This window comes from Myotis daubentonii, chromosome 3 (genome assembly GCF_963259705.1).
Source record: "Myotis daubentonii chromosome 3, mMyoDau2.1, whole genome shotgun sequence".
Lineage (NCBI taxonomy): Eukaryota > Metazoa > Chordata > Mammalia > Chiroptera > Vespertilionidae > Myotis > Myotis daubentonii.
This window is the reverse complement of record NC_081842.1, coordinates 104,263,185-104,282,260: the sequence shown is the minus strand read 5'-3', so window position 1 is coordinate 104,282,260 and position 19,076 is coordinate 104,263,185. Positions and strand designations below refer to the sequence as shown.

The following is a 19,076-nucleotide window of genomic DNA, read 5'->3' as shown; positions in this document are numbered from 1 at the left end:
AACAAATCAGGCACTTGAGCAGTACTCAGCAGCTGGAGGCTTTGGAGTGAAGGCTCAAGGATTTTTCTTAAGGGGAAAATATTGTAAGATTTAGAGGGTTGTTTATACTTTTTGTGCTTGATTTATTGAACTCTATTTTTCAACCTAAGGTTATCTTTTTAAATGAATGATATCATTATTAAAGCTTAAAAAGAAGAGTATTTCACTAATAGTTTTCTAAAAATTGGCTTTTGATAAACTACATATACTCAATTATCAGCCAAGCTTCCATATTCTCTTCTCTACCCTCAGCACAAGTATTTAAATGCAGAATAGGTACGTAATAATAACAAAGTTCAGTGTTTCACCCTTACATTCAGCCACACTTTTCTTTCTATAAAATAGCCTAATTTTAAAATCAGTTAATTGAATTCAATCTTTCAAATACATTACTTAAACAATGTCATCAAACCTCCTCCCAACTACCCCCCACACTATACAAGTTTTAAAAACATGCATATGACACTGATAAACACAGCAAAAGGGTGATGGCCAAAGGTCCTACTTATTCAGAAAAGGAATCAATATTTACTGTTATATAAATGAATTGTATTGAAAACAGCATTTTCTTTCCCGAATCAAACTTCAGGGCTAGGTGGAGTTATCTTCAGTACTTTCTGTTCGCCCCACATTGACTGCAGAGCAGCAGGGTGTCCCAGGAGATGTCGCTGTGCCCTCACATTGCTGCAGCTCTCTGTGCCTCTGCCCCTTCAGCTCTGTCATGAAACCTGCCTCTCAGCCTTGCACTACCTCTTGATTACTTCACCTTTTGGTCTGCCTTAATGTTTTTTGTAGTTTCAAATTATACCGAGATTTCATACCATTTTAGTTTTCTGTTTATCCATATTTTGATGGTCTGAAGCAAGGTTAATCAAAAGAAACATTTATTTGCAATTTGTACATATCGACTTCAACATACAAGGGGAGGTTTCCTAGCCTTTAACTCCTACACATCAGTATAGTCATAATATATGCGGACTTCTGATCTTCTGACACTTTGCAGTGACCTGATGCTTTCGCTCCTGGTTCTGATATTTGATTTCTTGAATAACCTTCTTGAAAATGACCTACACATGAAAAAGTAAATTATTGGGTCCAGGCACACATTGCACGCAGACAAGAAAAGTGTCAGTTCTCTGCAGTAATGCAGGATTTTGTGTGCATATTCATCTAAATGTCTGTCTAAGTCACTAAAAGTAAAAGGAATTCTGCACAAGTGATATGGTAGAAAACAGGTGAAAAACACAGCCACCACCACCCTAATGCTTTGGTTATGTTTCCGCTTCCGGCTTGACTGGCTGACGAACTGCCTGCTGGACTTGTGGATGTACCGGGATATGGCTATGTAACACCCAATCAGGATCACCAGCACAGCCACAAATAAGCAGCTTTTGAGGTAAATGACTACATTATGCCATCGGACTCCCAAGGGACTCTTAAGTTTCATGCATTCATGAATATTTTCTTTAGTTGGTTGAACATCTGTTAGGATGATGTTTGGCAAGGCCAAAATAGCCATGATCACCCAAACACAAATGGATAAAACCTTCGTAAAGGTTATGCTGTACATGCGAGAGTCCCCGAATGGCTTTACCACCTTCAGATAGCGATCAATGCTGATCAGCCCAAGAAACACGATGGAAGTATACATGTTTGCATAATACAAAACTGAGGTGTATCTGCAGAGGATGGCCTTGAAGTACCACGGTCCCAATCCTATATCATGGACTATTCGAAATGGAAATGTCAGCGTCATTATGAGGTCAGCAACTACTATGTTTTTGAGATAAAATATGAAGCTGGTTTTATTCCTAATGTGGAAGAAGATCCACACTGCTAGACCATTCAGCAAGAGGCTTGCCACGAATACAACGAGGTAAAGCACAGGCATGATGATGGTGTCGAACTCGTTGTTAAGGGTGGTATTCCTTCCGAGGCCATCGCTGGCATTACTTGGAACGTGGCTCCCTTGGCTGAGCAGCTCGGTATCTGCGGGAGAAGCGGATATATCACTGTAGTGCTGCACAGCATGCTCATAGCTGCCTGGCCTCCCTCACAGCAGACCGCTGCCATTTGGGGAGACGTTGAAAATGTCTTTAGTGATGTAAAGTGTCAGTTTAGTGAATTGTTATTTTGAGTGACTAAAGAATTATTAGCCTCATCCCTCAATCTGCCCCCCGCCCCGTTAAGTAAAATGTGATATTTCCGGTTCTCTGTGCTGTTTGAAAATGAAAATAAATAATATTAATGAAAATTATCATGAATTTTAAATCAGTGTTTGGTATCATTACAAATAGATTCAACACAATCTGAGGGCAGAAAATTGAAATTTCATATAATAAGAAAATAAAATAGCTAGCACTTGGTTTTTCTTTTAATGTGGTCTTTGGCATGATCTGAACTATCATTTCCTCTTTATCATTTTTAAGTTTTGTGGGTTTTTAAATAAGTTTGACTTTATAAAAATTTTTATTTACTAATTTTAGATGGAGAGAGATGGGCGGGGGAGAGGGAGAGAGAAAGAGAGACAGTGATTTTGTTGCTGCACCCATTCATGCATTCATTGTGTGCCTCCTGCATGTGTCCTGACTGGGGATCAGGATGATGCTTCAACCACCTGAGCTACCTGATCAGGGCCAGTTTTGAGTTGTTTAATTGTCAAGAGAAAAAGTAAAGCTAGTGGGTCATTTTGATTTTTTTTGCTAATGACTTTTTTATAGTACTTAAGCTTTAGGAACTGTTTTTAGGAATAGAAGCAATTGTTTTTAATGTTTTAGTTTAATATCAAGGAGAACAACTTGTTAAAAATAGGTGTAGGCCAAACTGATGATTGCCAGATGGGAGGAAGGTTGGCGGGTGGGAGGGCAAGTGAAGGGATTATTGGCATTGCTCAGTGGTTAGAGTGTCAGCCGGTACATGGGAGGATCTCGGGGTAGATTCTAGATCAAGGGCAGGTACCTGGGTTTGCAGGCTTGATCCCTGACCCCTATCCAGGTGCATGTGGGAGGCAACCAATCAGTGTGTCTCATATCAATGTTTCTATCTCTCCCTTCCTCCCTTGCACTTTCTTAAAAAATAGGAAGAAGTACAAATTGGTAGTGACAGACTAGTCACAGAGATGTAAAGTACAGCATAGAGAATATAGCCAATAATATTGTAGTACTAGACTTATTGGGGGGGGAGTTCACTTTATAAGTTGTATAAGTGTCTAACCACTATGCTGTACACCTGAAACTAAAATAACATTGAATGCCAACAATAATTGAAAAATTAAAAAATGGTTATAGACTGGTACCTATATTTATTTATAAGATTTTACCTATTGCACTTTGATGAAATCTTTAAACCTTTTACTTTTGGTGGGTTTTTAGTTTTCAGTTCATGTGTGAAAAACCCATACTATACCATCTGTCACATAATCACTGACATGGTTTATGAGCATTAGATTTATGTGACAGCAACGAAAAGAGCCTCTGGGATCTCCTACTACAAAGCGTTTAATTGATGAGCAGCTCTGGCTCAGCGCTCTGACCCCACCACGTGTTCTTGCTGATGCCACACTTCCCATGGACTGCCACCACCCCTTGCTGAGCACAGCGAGGGTATGAGGGCAAGCCCGTTCCTGGGACAGGAGGAGCTTCTGACAGGGAGTGGCTGGAGGACTCCGTCCGTCTGGTGAAAACCTTCTCCCACTGCACTGCCATCTGAGTGCCCCTGCTCCCTGGGGCAGGCGAGCACACAGCCTGCCGTCCCTGCTGCATTTCTCCCAGTAAGACTCTTGGCCGTTCGGTTCCACTGTGTCACCTACTCTGCATGAAAACCTTAACTAATACAATTTTGTTTTATTAATTTTTATTTTTTGGTTAGTCCTCACCTGAGGATATTTTTTCCATTCAATTTTAGAGAGAGTGGAAGCGGGGGGGGGGGGGGGGGAAGAGGGAGAAACATCAATGTGAGAGAGAGACAGCAATTGGTTGCCTCCCCCACGCCCCATCATGACCAAGACCGGGGATCGAGCCTGTAACTGAGATATGAGCCCTTGACTGCAATCAAACCTGAGACTCTTCAGCCCATGGGCTGACGCTGTCTCCACGGTGCCAAACTGCCTAGGGCCTGAACTAACACAATTTTAAAATGAACTTTTTAGATGTAAAGTTACAAGGAAAGTCATTTCTGCATTTTTACTTGTCACTAATTTATAATGTTTACCAGTTGTGTTTTGGAGTAGTTTTGTGCTAGAGGTAACTGCATGAACTTGGCCCTCATTTCCCTACATGAGAGGCACTGTAGTATATATGTTGTTGTTGGTTCCCTTCTTTGAAGAAGTAAAACAGGGAAGGTCTAATGATTATAATCCAAAAACAGGTTCTTAAATTGCTGCCTGAAATTTAAGTGTAGGCTCTTGGTGAGTATTCTTGCCCTCTTTCTAATTCGTTCCCTTTTATTCCCTGCTACAAGTGTTTGTAAAAACTGGTTTTCCTGGCTTAAATATCTTTACACAGGCTCGTAATTTATACCTGGACTAGCCTGTGATGACAGTACCTATAAGCTTTATGAGTGCAAATGCCTGATTCAGCTGCCATCTGGGTTCCAGTTGCCAGTTTCAGATATTGCCTTGAACAGATCATTGAAACCTGTTTAACATAATGATGTGTGCAGTCTTGGCGGCTTAAGCACCCCAAGATCCACATCAGCGTCGATACCTTAGGAGCTCCTTAAGAGGTGCAGTTTCACCTGAGTTAAGATACCTGCTTGAATTAATTTTCCCAATTAAACTATTAGCTGTCACTTTTGTCTAACCCAAACTAGATCCCTAGGAAAGTGGAGAGGGGATAAGTGGTACAGCTGAGGGGTGCAGCCTGAAAAGGGGCCTCTACATCATCTCCTGAAATGGTAGCTATACTTGAAACAATTATTGATGAGTGGTTTTCAAAGCCATTGCAGATCCTAATCGGATGGTACACTAACTGTAGCATACTAGGCATGGCCCAGCTCAGCCCCCAGTGTTTGCGCATTGGGTCCACTCTACATGTCCAGTGTGTAACGGAAGGACCCGTGCCTCCCTGGTTGGCCATTGACTGTGTGCATATTCAGTTTATCATCATAGCATTTCAAAGTTTTGATTGTATACACAAGCACTCATATTAAGTGATAATTTACTAATCAATCACGGTGATTATTAAATACAGAGTCTAAAATCAGAATGGTAGAAACAACCCTTCTCTGTACTCTACCCTGTACATGCAAAGTCCTGCAGGAATGGCCTGACTGTGCAGTGGTACTGAACTGCCTTGTGGCTCTGAGGCAGCCTCCTGTCCAGCTTGTGGGCTGTGTCCCTCACAGCATTTGCTTCCTCAGCTTGTGTCTGGGATCAGTGTTTTGGAGTATAGGACTTCTGCAGTCTGTCGGGTGGGCTGGGCTTGGTTATTATTTCATTCACAAATTCCACATTTACAGTGCAGCTTAAATTATTAACGTCTGTTACGGGTCCTTTTATGAAATAACTAGAGGCCCGGTTTATGGCATTCATGCACTGGGGGGTGTGGGGATCCCTCAGCCCGACCTGCCACCCTCTCCAATCTGGGAGCCCTCAGGGGAGCCCTCTCTAATCCGGGAGTTTCTGTCTGTTTTTGCAATCATGTGAGTGAATTGTCTGAGACCCCAACTCAGTTTGGTTTGTTGCTCACAGAATAATAGAGGCTTTTTTTTTTTTCTTCATTGGTGGAGATTTCCTGGAAGTTTTAGGATAACTTCCCTTTAACCCTTTAATTTTTCCTAGACACTCTGATTTTACTTATGTCTCTTAACTTTGCTTTCCCTCCATCCCCCACCACAACAGTAACTTGCTCCAGGCTCACTTTGCTCTAGCAGTGGTTCTCAACCTGTGGGTTGTGACCCCTGAAAATACATCCTGCATATCAGATATTTACATTACGATTCATAACAGTAGCAAAATTACAGTTATGAAGTAGCAATGAAGATAATTTTATGGTTGGGGGTCACCACAACATGAGGAACTGTATTAAAGGGTCGCGGCATTAGGAAGGTTGAGAACCCCCAACAATAAAATTATTTTCATTGTTACTTCATAACTGTAATTTTGCTACTGTTATGAATCGTAATGTAAATATCTGATATGCAGGATATATTTTCATTGTTACAATTGAACATAATTAAAGCATAGTAATTAATCACAAAAACAATATGTAATTATATATGTGTTTTCCGATGGTCTTAGGCAACCCCTGTGAAAGGGTCATTCGACCCCCAAAGGGGTCGTGATCCACAGGTTGAGAACCGCTGGTCTATGAGATCCGTCTGCCACCAGAACTACTATTCTCAGAATTCCTGGTGCTCCCCGCGTTCTTGGTTTTCCCTTCCTGCTCTGTCTCCGTCCCATGGCCTCCCACTCTGCCAAGTCCTCCAAGCTGCCAGCTCTCCCTCTCTGCTCTCTGTCTGGCAGCTGGAGGAGCCAAGTTCCCCAAGCCACTACACTCTCCAGCGGCTCTCCCACTCTGCTCTCCGCCTGGTGTCTGTGTATGCAAATTAACCCACCATCTTTGTTGGGTTAATTTGCATACTCCTGTTTGGCTGGTGAGTGTAGCAGAGGGATGGTCAATTTACATGTTTCTCTTTTATTATATAGGATATGCTAATAGAAAAAACTGGTTCCTAAGGAGCAAGAAAAGCCATGTGTGGGCTGCTTTCGAAAGCTTTAAACTTAATAGAGAGTTTTGTCTCAATTTTGTTTTAGAACTAAATCTGATTAGTCATGATTTTTTTCTCCCAGCTGTACCACCATCATTTCTCCCTTCTGTGTGGCGCCCCAGGCTCCCTGTCCTACACCATTTCTCCCTTCTGTGTGGGGCCCCAGGCTCCCAGGCTTGTGTGTGTGCTCAGAGGCATGTCCCTGCACTGCTCCTGCTCAGGAGCAAAGGTGTGGAAAGGAGTGGCTGTCTCACCCAGCCAGTATTACCCCGCCTACTTCACTGTCCATAAAGAATGCGGCCAGATAAGGGAACAGTTTTAATGTCAGGTACCTTGAGGATTCAATTAAGAGGAACTAGAAGCCAGTTTTACAGTGAAGGCTATTTTCTCACATGCTTCTTGTTTACTAGGATGTCATTTTCTGTATTACTTAGTGTAGACTTTGATGCAGAGTGATAATTGAGGGTAAACATTTCTTTGTTATTTTATCCCCTGCTCCCCTCCTCCATCTCCTTTTATATTAAATTAACAATGACTTAGGCACTGGAGTTCCATAGTAAATTAGCTTTTGTGCCAGTGTATGTGAGTGTTATTGAGGTATGTGTGTTGGGGTGTGAAATGTGGCTGCCTCTGTTTGTGTGAAAGGGGGTCTGTGTGTATCTGTGTGTGCTGGAGGAAGGCATAGGATTTGCTGCAAGATAGAGCATTAACTGCATGCAGCGACTATATCAGATGGTGCAGGTGAAGGGAATTTTCATCATTGAAGAAAGTCCTACTTGGCAATGCTGGTTTAGTCACTTCCTGACTGTAAAATGGCATAGAGATTAATTTTGCTGGACCATCTGAAAGTTCAATAGTCTGCAAATACGTTGTGCACAGTATCTAGTACCTAGGTGTTCGCTCTCTAACTCAGGCACTCATTACAGTCTGTCCCATTAGTAGTGGCAGTCGCCTGAGGAATGATAGAAAGAGTGGTGAGGAATCGTGGTCCTTTTCTTTTGCTGAAGCTATATTATTGCTCATTGGGGCATGTCAGTCTTGGCACAGAATGTGAAAGCGTCAGCAATATGTCACTGCTGCTCTCCTGTCAGGTGGGAATGAAATACTAAAGTCATGCAAATTATAGGGTGTTACTACCAAGGCACAACTGCCCTTGCAAGGTCGTTTTCTAAATAGTTACCCAGTACAATGGTAGATGTTGCCTTTGGCCTCCTGGGTAACCTCAGTGAACCTTGGTTTAGACTTATTACCTCTGCAAAGTAATATGTACTTTAGTTAAGGTATAAAAATCTTCCCCAGATGTTATTAATTTAATCTTTCTTGTCCTTTTCAGTGGTCTCTAGGTGAAACACAGGTTAAAGTGAAGGGATAGCTAGTTACGTGTTCCTCAGTATGCCATCCTGCCTGGGTGCTGCTTTATACTTGATGAAGGGCAAGGCTAAATGCTGGCTTATGCTGTTAGTTGGTTCAGTGGCCTATAAAACCCCCAAATTGCCACATAGTATGAATAACAGTTATCGATCAAGTACTTCGCAGTTTTCCCTATGGCTTACCTGGTAATTTTGTAAATGTCAGGTTGAACCCCATTCTTTAGTTAGGATGGACTGTCAGCAAAAATCTGTGTCAGGAAATACTGGGGTATGGTTGAGGCAAGGGTTCTGCATCGGTTATTCCTGGTTTAATTTCTGGCAAAAGAAAATGAAACAGTCGGGAAGGAATTCAAATACACAATGTTTTGATCTATACAGTTCAAATCATATATATGTGATTCAGAAAATGTATACTCTTTGGACACGAACACTTTGGCACACAAGAGTTATCTATTTTTGTGTCCTCTCTCAGCCCGCCATGAAGCATGGACCACTTATTTGTGTGTATGCTCTCCATTTGAATGCCTCTGTGCCATGGGAAGTTCCTCATCATCTCTTTGCCTCCGTGTCTCCTGTCTGAAATGGCACTGTTAGTGATCACATGGTAGGACTGCAGTAAGGATTATGTGAGACACTCAGAACCCAGGCCAAGAGTGCACTCAGGACATGTTAATTAGTGTCTCCCCTTTCTTGCCTGCACCTCATGCTCCCCCTCTGATCTGAACACATATATTTAAGTGCATATATGATGGGACTTTGAGCAATTCGAGATTTTTTAAAAATACTTTAAAAATCTAACACTGATATATGCAGGAGTGTTCTATAAGCTCAAATGCATGCAGCATCCTGTTGTTGTAATTTCTGGGGTTCTAGTCCTGGCTTTACCTTAACCAGCTGTGTGACATCCATCAAGTCACCTAACATTTCTGGAATCGGACGTTCTGGAATCTGCAAAGCTTTAGAAAATCCCTGTCAGAATTCAAATTTATGTGAGCTTCTGTGTTTTCCTCAAACATAGATTCTCATTAAGAATTTATTTATTTATTTGTTAATCCTCACCCAAGGTTATTTTTCTGTTGAGTTTTAGAGAGAGTGGAAAGGATGGGGAGAGACATAGAGAGAGAAACATTGATATGAGAGACACACATCAGTTGGTTGCCTCCTGCATGTACCCCTACCACGGCCTGGACCAGGGCCAGGGATCGAGCCTGCAACTGAGGTATGTGACCTTAACCAGATTCAAATCCCTGATCCTTCAGTCCGAGTCAAACCGGCTAGGGCAAGAATTTAATATCATTCGAATGTTTGTCTTATAAATTCTTGTATTTCTTCATGAGAACTATATTTCATCCAAACTCAAACTTTGAATTTGGGCAAATAGCATTTGAATGACTGGACTGTGATTTTGGCTGAATACCTAACTTTTCCAAGCCTTGGATTCCTCACAACATTTTTACAAAGATCTGATGTTGAATACTGTAAAACATTACAGTACCCCACTTCTCCTGCAGCAGCCTTATTTATTCCCTGATTTCTGGCTTCCCTCAGATATTGATCAAAGAGAGAAGTCCTGGAACTGTTTTTGGAAGTGTCCTCCTATAGGGAAATGTGCTTTTGGAAGGGTTTACTTTTAGGGGAAGTCACACTGTTCCTCTGAAATAAAACCACATGAGACTTCCATGTGCCCCTCACTGAGGTTGCTCATATACCACACAGCTGCAAAGGGACCCATGTAAGCTCATCTTACGTGGCTTGTGTGAGTAGTTACGTTTGCTGAGTCAGCTGGGAAAGAGCACTTTGGAGGCGAAAGTTTATTTCAGAATTGGAAGCAAGTGGAGAAGCACTTATTTTTTCCCTGTTACTTTGTCTTTCTCTTCTTTTGTTTCCTAGAATCACATGAAATTTGGTGCTAGACTTTGGATTTGGTAGTAAATGGAAAAAATTGTTTCCAAGTTTTCAGTGACCTCCCCAAATTATTTATTTTGAGAGTTTAGATATCCTATCTGTGCCTCACCTTAAATGGCTATTATATGTGGTACATAGCGGGTACTCAAAAGGTATCTTTTGGTTAATGGAACATAGATAATGATTAGGGCTTTTAGAGTCCCTCTGGTTTAGGTGCCAGTGTTCCACTATTTTTTTTTTTTTTTTAAATAAGGAAAGGAGATGAAATCCTATTTTCTTTTTATTTATTAAAGCTTAGTGGGAGGAAGGGGAGGATGGAGGCAATTAATTTTCTAAACTTTTTCATCATAGTCCTTGGGTTTCAGATGAGATTGGGCGCATTCAGGGTGGTATGCTACAGACATGGTCCTTGGATTTCAGTAAATTTTTTTCTTGAGTTCAGCTTCTCATGGAAAGATTCAAGGTGTTTACTGACAAACACAGCTTTAGTTTTATGTTTCTCTGTTCCTGAGTTATGTGGTTTTCCTCCTCTTGGCTTCACTTATACTTGACAGCAAGGATTCCAGTATGGCATGTGCCCACTAGAAGAGAAGGGTGCCCGGAAGTGGGTGAGCCACAAGCAGCAGTAAGAGAGATAAAAGACTGTTAACAGTACAGAGGACATGGAAAAGAGACAGGGAGAAAATATTTGTATATCACATTTCTGATCTTCAGAGTATGCATACAAAGAACTTTCACAACATCCTAATAAGAAAACAACCCAATTTTTAAAATTGTCTAAGATTTATATAGACATTTCATCAAAAAACACATGAAAAGATGGTCAACATCATTAATCATTAGGGAAATTCAAATAAAAACCACAATGAGATACTATTTAACACCTACTGGAAATGGCTATAAATTAGATAATAAAAAGTTTTGCCATGGATATGGAGAAACAGGAACCTCATAAATCGCTGGTGGAAATTTAAAATGATATGGCCACTCTACAGTTTGGTATTTTCTTAAAAAGTTAAACCTTGCCCAGATGGTGTGGCTCAGTGGATGAACCAGGAGGTCATGGTTTGATTTCTGGTCAGGGCACATGTCTGGGTTATGGGCTTAATCCCCAGTAGGGGACATGCAGGAGGCAGTCAATCAATGATTCTCGTAATTTATGTTTCTATATCTTTCTCTCCCTTCCTCTCTCTGAAATCAATAAAAGCATTTTTTAAAAAGTTAAACCTTAACTTGTCATATGACCAAGCAATTTCACCCAAAGGTACCTACCCAACAGAAAGGAAAATATATGTCTATGAAAAGACTCGTTTACAAATGTTTACAGTAGTATTACTTGTAATAAACAGAAGTGGAATTAACTCAAATGTCAATTGATGAATGGATAAACAAAATGCATTCTAGTCATACAATAGGATACTACTCAGCAATAAAAAGGACTGAAACACCAGCTATAATATGCATGAATCTCAAAAAAATTTTGTAAGGGAAAGAAGCCAGTTCAAAAGGTTATATAACATTTAAGTAGAAAGTCCAGAAAAAGCAAATTTATAGAGGTACAAAGTAGGTTGGCATTTGTAGGAGCTGCAAATGGTAGTGGAGGTTACTGTAAGGGTTTGAAAGATCTTACTTGGGTGGTAGAAACTGAGTTATGGGGTGATGGTTTCACAACTCTATAAATTTACTGAAATCATTGAATCATATACTTAAAATGGGTGGATATTATGGTATGTAAACTATCCTATCTAATAAAAGAGAAACATGGTAATTGGCGTACGACCGCTACCCTTCCCATTGGCTAATCAGCGAGATATGCAAATTAACTGCCAGCCAAGATGGCAGCCGGCAGCCAGGCAGCTTGAAACTAACATGAGGCTTGCTTGCTTCAGTGACGGAGAACTCCAACGTTCCCCGCCTGCCTTGCCGGCCTCTGAGCTGCAACTCTAAGCAACTATGTAACAAATATAGGCGCTAAACAAAACCCCAGAAACCTACTTTAGTCCGCCGGGCTTCAGCCAGCATGATCGCAACATTGTAAGCAAAGGCCAGAAACCTACTTTCAGCAGCTCACCCCCAGCCTGAAAACAGCCCTCAGCCCCTAACCCAGACTGGCCAGGCACCCCAGTGGGGACCCCCACCCTGAAGGGTGTGTGACCAGCTGCAAACAGCCATCATCCCCTCACCCAGGCTGGCCAGGCACCCCAGTGGGGACCCCCACCCTGATCCAGGACACCCTTCAGGGCAAACCAGCCGGCACCCACCCGTGTACCAGGCCTCTACCCTATATAGTAAAAGGGTAATGTGCCTCCCAGCACCGGGATCAGCGTGACAGGGGGCAGCGCCCAAACCCCCTGATCACCCTGCGGCTCTGTGTGTGACAGGGGGCGGGGCCACAACCTCCCTATCCACCCTGCTCTGTTCGTGACAGGGGAAGACGCCCCAACCCCCTGATCAGCCCTGCTCTGTGCCTGATAGTGGGGAGCTCCCCAACCCCCTGATCGCCCTGCGGCTCTGTGTGTGACAGGGTGCAGCGCCCCAACCCCGCCCCCCCCCCCCCCCGCCTCCACGGGCCCTGCTCTGTGTGTGCCGGGGTAGAGCCATAACCTCCCCATCGGCCCTGCCCTGAGTGTGAGAGTGGCGGTGCCCAAACCCCCTGATTGGCCCTGCTCCGTGGGTGATAGAGGGCAGCGCCCCAGTCCCCTGATGGGCCCTGCTCTGTGCATGACAGGGTACAGAGCCCCAACCCCCTGATGGGCCCTGCTCTGTGAGTGACAGGGGGCAGCGCCCCAACCCCCTGATTGGCCCTGCTCTGTGCATGACAGGGGGTGGCGCCGCAACCTGCCCATCGACCCTGCCTTGAGTGTGACAGGGGACGGTGCCCCAACCCCCCAATCGGCCCTACCCTGAGTGTGACTGAGGGTGGCATCACAACCTCCCGATCGCCCTGCTCTGTGCATGACAGGGGGCGGCTCCCCAACTCCCCAATCGGCCCTGCTTTGAACCCGACCAGGGGCTGCACCTAGGGATTGGGCCTGCCCTCTGCCACCCGGGAGCAGACCTAAGCCAGCAGGTCGTTATCTCCCGAGGGGTCCCAGACTGTGAGAGGGCACAGGCCGGGCTGAGGGACCCCTCCCCCCCCCCCCCCGAGTGCACAAATTTCTGTGCACCGGGCCTCTAGTCCTACATAATATAAGGCTAATATGCAAATCGACCCACTGAACAAATGGACAGCCTGTTGCTATGATGTGTACTGCCACCAGGGGGCAGACGCTCAATGCAAGAGCTACCCCCTGGTGGTCAGTGCACTCACACAGCGGGGAGCGCTGCTCAGCCAGAAGCCCTGAGCTGGGCTCACAGCTGGCAAGCGCAGCGGAAGTGGCAGGAGCCTCTCCCACCTCTGCAGCAGCACTAAGGATGTCCGACTGACGGCTTAGGTCAGACATCCCCCAAGGGCTCCAGGACTGCAAGAGGGGGCAGCCCAGCCTGAGGGATGCCCTTCCTCCCCACTCCCCCATCCCTGCCATGTGCACATATTTCATGCACCAGGCCTCTAGTAATTCAATAAAGTTAAAAAGAAAAAAAGTGCACAGAAAAGAAAAGGAATATAAACAGGCTAGCAATTCACTGCAGTAATGGATGAGTCTCAAGACTAGGGGAAAGCATATTGTAAGAACACCCCTGTCCTCTGTTGAAGAGGGAATGAAATGCCAACACTACTTAGCAAAAGTTCCACCTCTTCGAGTAGGAGTGGGTACTCTGTGGTGATCTATAGACTCGAGTTTGTCACATTTCCCTGTCACTCAATGCCATCATTGTCTTACTAGCAGTTTACTGAAACTTATCTTTGGCCACACTCAGCATTTCCACATGTTCCTTTTCCATTGGACCTTCAGAAAACTTGCCACAATCCAGGTATCACAGCAGCCATAGGATCTCCATGATGCCTGCTTCCCCACATCAGGGTACAGTGCTGTATTTCCACAGCTCCCAAATTTATGAGTTTTTTCTTTTAGAAATGGGTCCAAAATATGGAGATCCTGGGTATAGGTAATGATTTTTACTTTTGGGGATGTTCCCATTTTTCTAATTCATGTTGAAATTATGTGGAAGAATTGAGACTTAATCAGTTCAGACATGATATTTGGATTTTCTGGACTTGAATTTGGTAGCCAGATTTGAGAAGTTAGCTGTTTTATTCTCCTACTGGGTTCTGAGAATTTCCTTCTCCCTTCTCCGTCCCCTTTACTAACTAACTTCCTTCAATGAAATGGTTCCCCAAATTTAGGCCACAGCTCCAGATTATTTCTGTTTTTCAAGAGTGTTCATGTCTATGTGGATGCTTAGTCAGCACCTCTGTTCCATATCTCTCTCTTCCTTTCCCCAAACTTTAGTCCATTGTGTACATTGGCATTTGCTATATGTCTGTGTTCCTCAAATTCAGCAGCTCTAAACTTTAACCATTTTCCCTTTCTTCAATAGAAACCACTTTTCCTTTTCTCCTTGTTTGTGAATATTTACTTCATCTCTTAGTTGAAAGAATATAAAAACTATACTCTATTGGACAGTTTTCTCTTCCTTGCTCCTCATCTAGTTAGTCACTTAAACTAGTCTATTTCTTCTGTTACAATACTTCTCCTTTGCTCTGTTCTCGTCTTCCTACTCCCACAGCCATCTTCCAGAGTGATACCCTCCTAGTCTCATGTGTTGGCCACTGTACTATCCTCCTCTGGTCTTTCTGTTTCTTCCTTCATTCTTTGCAAATCTCTCCTGATTCTTGTTGCTAGATTCTTCTTTCTAAATAACCCATGTAGTACTGCTTTCTTTTGCTCTCTAACCATGAGTTATTATGTGTGAGGGAAATTTTGAATTTTAATTACTAATCAAATATATGGAGTTATTTTTGTATTGTTGAAGATCATGGGGTGTCGAAGCCAAGAGATGCTGGGTTCTGATTATTAAAAATTGGCAATAAACTTTGGGGAAATCTGCTTGCCCATAATTGATCTTTTAAAACTTGGAGACAATAATACCTATTCTATAGCACTACAATGAGCTTAAGTTAGAATATATACTAGTATTTATAAATTAAGTGCTTTATAAGTGTGAGTTTTTGCTTGTCTTGCATTCATTAATCTTTGCCTAAACTCTCTACATTGGGCAAACTGTTGTTGCCTCTTGGGGACATGCTCTGTATTTAGCCACCCTGCTTTTCTTCATATCTTGCTCTTGAATAACCTCTTTTCTTCCCCTCTTTCCCTATCTTAGAAATCTCTGCTCCTCTTTCAACCATCAGTAACCTGACCTTTTCCATAAGGTCATTTACTGAGAGTCCACTCACTTTCTAGGCTCTGGGATTATAAAGACCATGAGGGTTCGTTTCTGTCCTCAAGGAGGTTAGAGTGAAGTTGATGATCCAGAAGTAAACAGATCACTAAGTACAGAGTGAGAGATTTGGGGGCTGTGGAAATATAGCAGTGTACCTTCATGTGGGGAAGCAAGGATCATGGAGTTCCCATGCAGCTGTGATACCTGGATTGTGGCAGTTTTTCTGAAGGTATGATGGGGAAGGAACATGTGGACATGCTAAGTGTGGCCAAAGTTAAAATTCAGTAAACTGCTAGTGAGATGTTGATGGCATTGAGTGATGGAGAGATGTGACAGCTTTGAAGCTATTGAGGAATTAGTGGCTGACTAATGTTGGTGAAAAGAGACTAGGAGTGTTGGCGGCCTCCCAGGTGCTTGATGCTAGGGAGAGGAGGAGGAGCACATGAAGGGATTGTTGATTTCAGAACGTCTATGTAGTATCCATGTGGAGATGTCTACTAGGTCATTGAAGATACAGGTCTGAAACCTGGGGAAGTGCTTCTGACTGGTGATGTAAATTTAAGGTCAACAAAAGATCAGTGATAGACATCAGTGGTTAGAGAGTTGGGAGGATGTTATGTGATTCTATAAGAGAATTTAAGAAATGAGAAGTTGTGACCAGCTTTATGCTGCAGGGAAGTGAGGTAATACAGGAAAGTGAAGTGCCTTAGGATGGGATTCATTAACAAAGAGATCATTGGTCATCTTTGCCAGGGCTGCATGTGTTCTGTTGTGTGGTGGTGGCGGGGGAGGGAAGTGGGGCCTAAGCAGAGGGCTGATGACTGAGGGTTGAGTAATACTTGTGAGGCGAGGAGGTAAGGGAGCGATTTCAGTTATTTCTACAAAACGTGCTTGTGATAGGAAGGGAAGATAGAGGGTGGGAGGTGGAAAAACAGATATAGGACCTATGGAAGATTTTAATAAGCTTCTCGTTTTAATGCCTTGCATTTAAAATGATGCTTTCCTAGCTTGACTTTAAATAAAAATCCTTCCCTTATTCCTAGCCAAGCCTGGCAGCAGTGAGGTGGAGCACGGGCCTCCAGTCCCAGCTCTCTGACCGTCCAGTTCATCATATATGATATGATAATATGTCCATTACGAGGTGATTTAAGGTTAAAATGAAAATATGTACAAAGCAACTGGCACACTTCCCCAGGGTAGGGGCTAAGTCTAGTAAGTTCCTGTTGCATATGCTAGGTTCACAATAGAATATTATTTGGTGATTGATGGGTTGGACACAGGCTGAAACGAGTCCTTGTCACCTTGTTTATGCTGAGACTGTCCTGTGGTTTGTGGCCTCAGCCGCCCTGTGAGGAGCCACTTGACTGACCTTTTTGCTCAAACAGCCAGCCCTTCAAGTTGTCTCTGAGCCTCATCAGCCTGCTGCCTTTTTCTACCACCAGCACCTAAGCTCCAGGCTCCCTGTGCGGTTTACTGCCGAGCAGCTGTGCGCCTCTGCATGTCCCAGCACCTGCAGGATGTCGCAATGAGGATTGCTTCAGCGGTAGCAATGGGCTTGGTTCCAGGACCTCATTCATGGGTGGGAAGCCTGTCCTGCCACCCACTGCTCCCCCAGCCGAGGGCTGATGAAACCGCCCAAGAATGTGAAGTCTGCGGTAGGCTCAGGTCTCACAGTCATTCCTGAGGTTAGATGGGATCCGTGCTTACAGAACTTCTGGCTGGTTTTGTATTTGTTTTTCCCCAGTCACTCATTGATATCATCCTTTGACTATTTTATTAACTGTGTTGCTATGTTGTTGGTTGTAAGGTGATTCTATAAGTGAGGATGGTGGAAAAGGATTAACGTGTTCTCTGTGTTCCCTTTAACTTAGACCTTGAACTTGGTACTTGAGGTCTCATGTAATCCTTAGAGCAGTTCTGTGACTTAGGTGTTCTAGGACCCCAATCCCAGGTAGAAAGATCTGAGGTTCACACATTTTAATTAACTTGCCCTGAATCACATAGGGAGTAATGGATAGAGTCACAGTTCATAACAGATCTGATTGAAGCTGAATCTGCAGTTCTTTCTTGTACTGCCCTGGGGTAAAAATAGCAATTCAGGGGGTTAATCTTGGACACCAGGAAGTAGGAGGGGGGAATATAGGGCAGAGGTGGGATTTGTTTTTCTGTTAGGCTTGCAAAGGAACTGCTGATCTTCTAAACTGGATATCTAGTTTTGTTTGGGCAGAACAACGTTGAAACATAAGGAAATTTCACATAAGAATTTAGATTTGAATCCTGTCTTAAGAAAGGAGATGTGCAGGCACTGAGCATGCCCAGCACAGCAGTGCCAGCTGCCTCGTGTCCTCGCTCACCAGCCCACAGACGCGCTCCATGAGGTCCTGAGACTTGTCACTCCCAGCATTACCTGCCTGCCCACCTCCTCTTAATTTTGCAAACCTTGCTTCATTTATCACTTAATCTTGTGTGATGACATTTGACCTATACAGATCATCTGATGTTCTCCTTGTTATAGATACATCTTTCTTCCTCTTCCTCTACCCCCTTCACCAACTTCTGATTTTTCTTGCTTTAGTGACCATCACTTAACACTCTTTACAAATGATTTTTATGGTACCCCTTAGCACCGCCACTCTCCCCCTCGCCCCCCATATAGTGGCAGGAGATCTTGTTTAGGTCATACCTGGTAATTAATTGTCATAGTTGAGAGTTTTATTTTTCCATGGCCAGCCCACTGCTGGGGCCTTTAAGTGCAAACCCTACTGGTTGTATTGCTCACTGCTCTTAAGGTTGGGAGAACTGAGCCAGGAAAATTTGGTCAGTGTGTGGAAGAGGGGCTTGAATCCAGGGTGCCCTTTGCCCCAAGCTCTGCTGTTCCCCTGGGAGGGCAATGCAAAGACTAGGGCTACTGAACTGTGACCTTGGGCATACAACCTTGCTCCTCTGCTTCCTGGGTCCCATCTCAGCATGGCTGGGGAGCCACTGTGCTCATGGGCAAGCTCCCTTCTCAGCAGGAAGAGCCACAGGTGTGCTGGCCAGGCCATAGCAATGCCTTCATGCTCCCTGGCTTCACAATATCTCATTGCCCTTCAAGGTCTGAAAGCTCCATTATCCAGAGATAAATGCCAGTGAAATGCTTGTTCCCTCCATGCAGCGGGTCATGGTTTTTGGACTGGTGGTGGTGGTGATAGCCTTGATAGCCTTGTAATTTAATGACCTCTCTTGTTTGTTCTTTACTTTCTAATTTGTTCTTTAGAAGCTCATGTCCGAAATGTAAGAGTTTCAGATCAGAGGTTTTGTTGTTGTCACTTTCTTATAGAGAAGCTACACTAAACTGATAGATCATACCGTTAGTGAAAGATCATACTGCTGTAGTCCTTACATTTCATGGGTAAAGATGTAGTAATGTACACAGAGCTGTCTAATGAAGTTTCTGGTGAAAGGTATAGCTTCTTTTGCATTTTGGAATCACCTGTTACTTAAGAATCTTTCTCAATGTATAGGAGAGAGAGAGAGAGAGAGAGAGAGAGAGAGAGAGAGAGAGAGAGAGAGAGAGAGAGAGAGAGAGAGAGAAAATGTGTTCCAGTCCTACTAAGAAACAGCTCTGCTGAAGGCCTTAGAAAAGAAATGTTACCTTACTGGGTATAGTTTACTTCTTTTTGTAGTAGAATTAGGTCACTGTATTCATAGGCACCTCATTAATGCATACTTGGAGTGAGTATTCCAAAG

At 43.4% G+C, this 19,076-nt stretch overlaps 3 protein-coding genes across 6 annotated transcripts in view; 1 reads left to right on the top strand and 2 right to left on the bottom strand.

Annotated features, from left to right (window-relative positions):
* Positions 1-19,076, top strand: part of MED12L (mediator complex subunit 12L) — a 394,672-nt gene that overhangs the window by 228,313 nt on the left and 147,283 nt on the right. The window lies entirely within an intron of this gene.
* Positions 1-19,076, bottom strand: part of P2RY14 (purinergic receptor P2Y14) — a 105,012-nt gene that overhangs the window by 76,181 nt on the left and 9,755 nt on the right. The window contains exon 1 of one of the 3 annotated variants that reach the window (XM_059688126.1): positions 8,301-8,434. The exons of the other annotated variants lie outside the window; for them this stretch is intronic. The gene's annotated coding sequence lies outside the window, so the exon portion shown is untranslated. Of the gene's footprint in view, positions 1-8,300; positions 8,435-19,076 lie in introns of those variants that run through there. 3 annotated transcript variants of the gene reach the window in all.
* GPR87 (G protein-coupled receptor 87) lies at positions 915-8,432 on the bottom strand. The gene is made up of 2 exons (XM_059688124.1): positions 8,301-8,432; positions 915-2,028 (listed from the first exon to the last, which is right to left on the bottom strand). Exons 1-2 carry the CDS (start codon positions 8,332-8,334, stop codon positions 986-988), a joined length of 1,077 nt encoding a protein of 358 aa, XP_059544107.1. The 5' UTR covers positions 8,335-8,432; the 3' UTR covers positions 915-985.

Coding starts and splice junctions, on each gene's coding strand:
- GPR87 (XM_059688124.1), bottom strand. CDS start 8,334: ATGGGGTTCAACCTGACATTTACAAAATTACCAG. Junction 2,029..8,300: donor GACATTTACAAAATTACCAG/GTAAGCCATAGG, acceptor CTTCTCCCGCAG/ATACCGAGCTGCTCAGCCAA.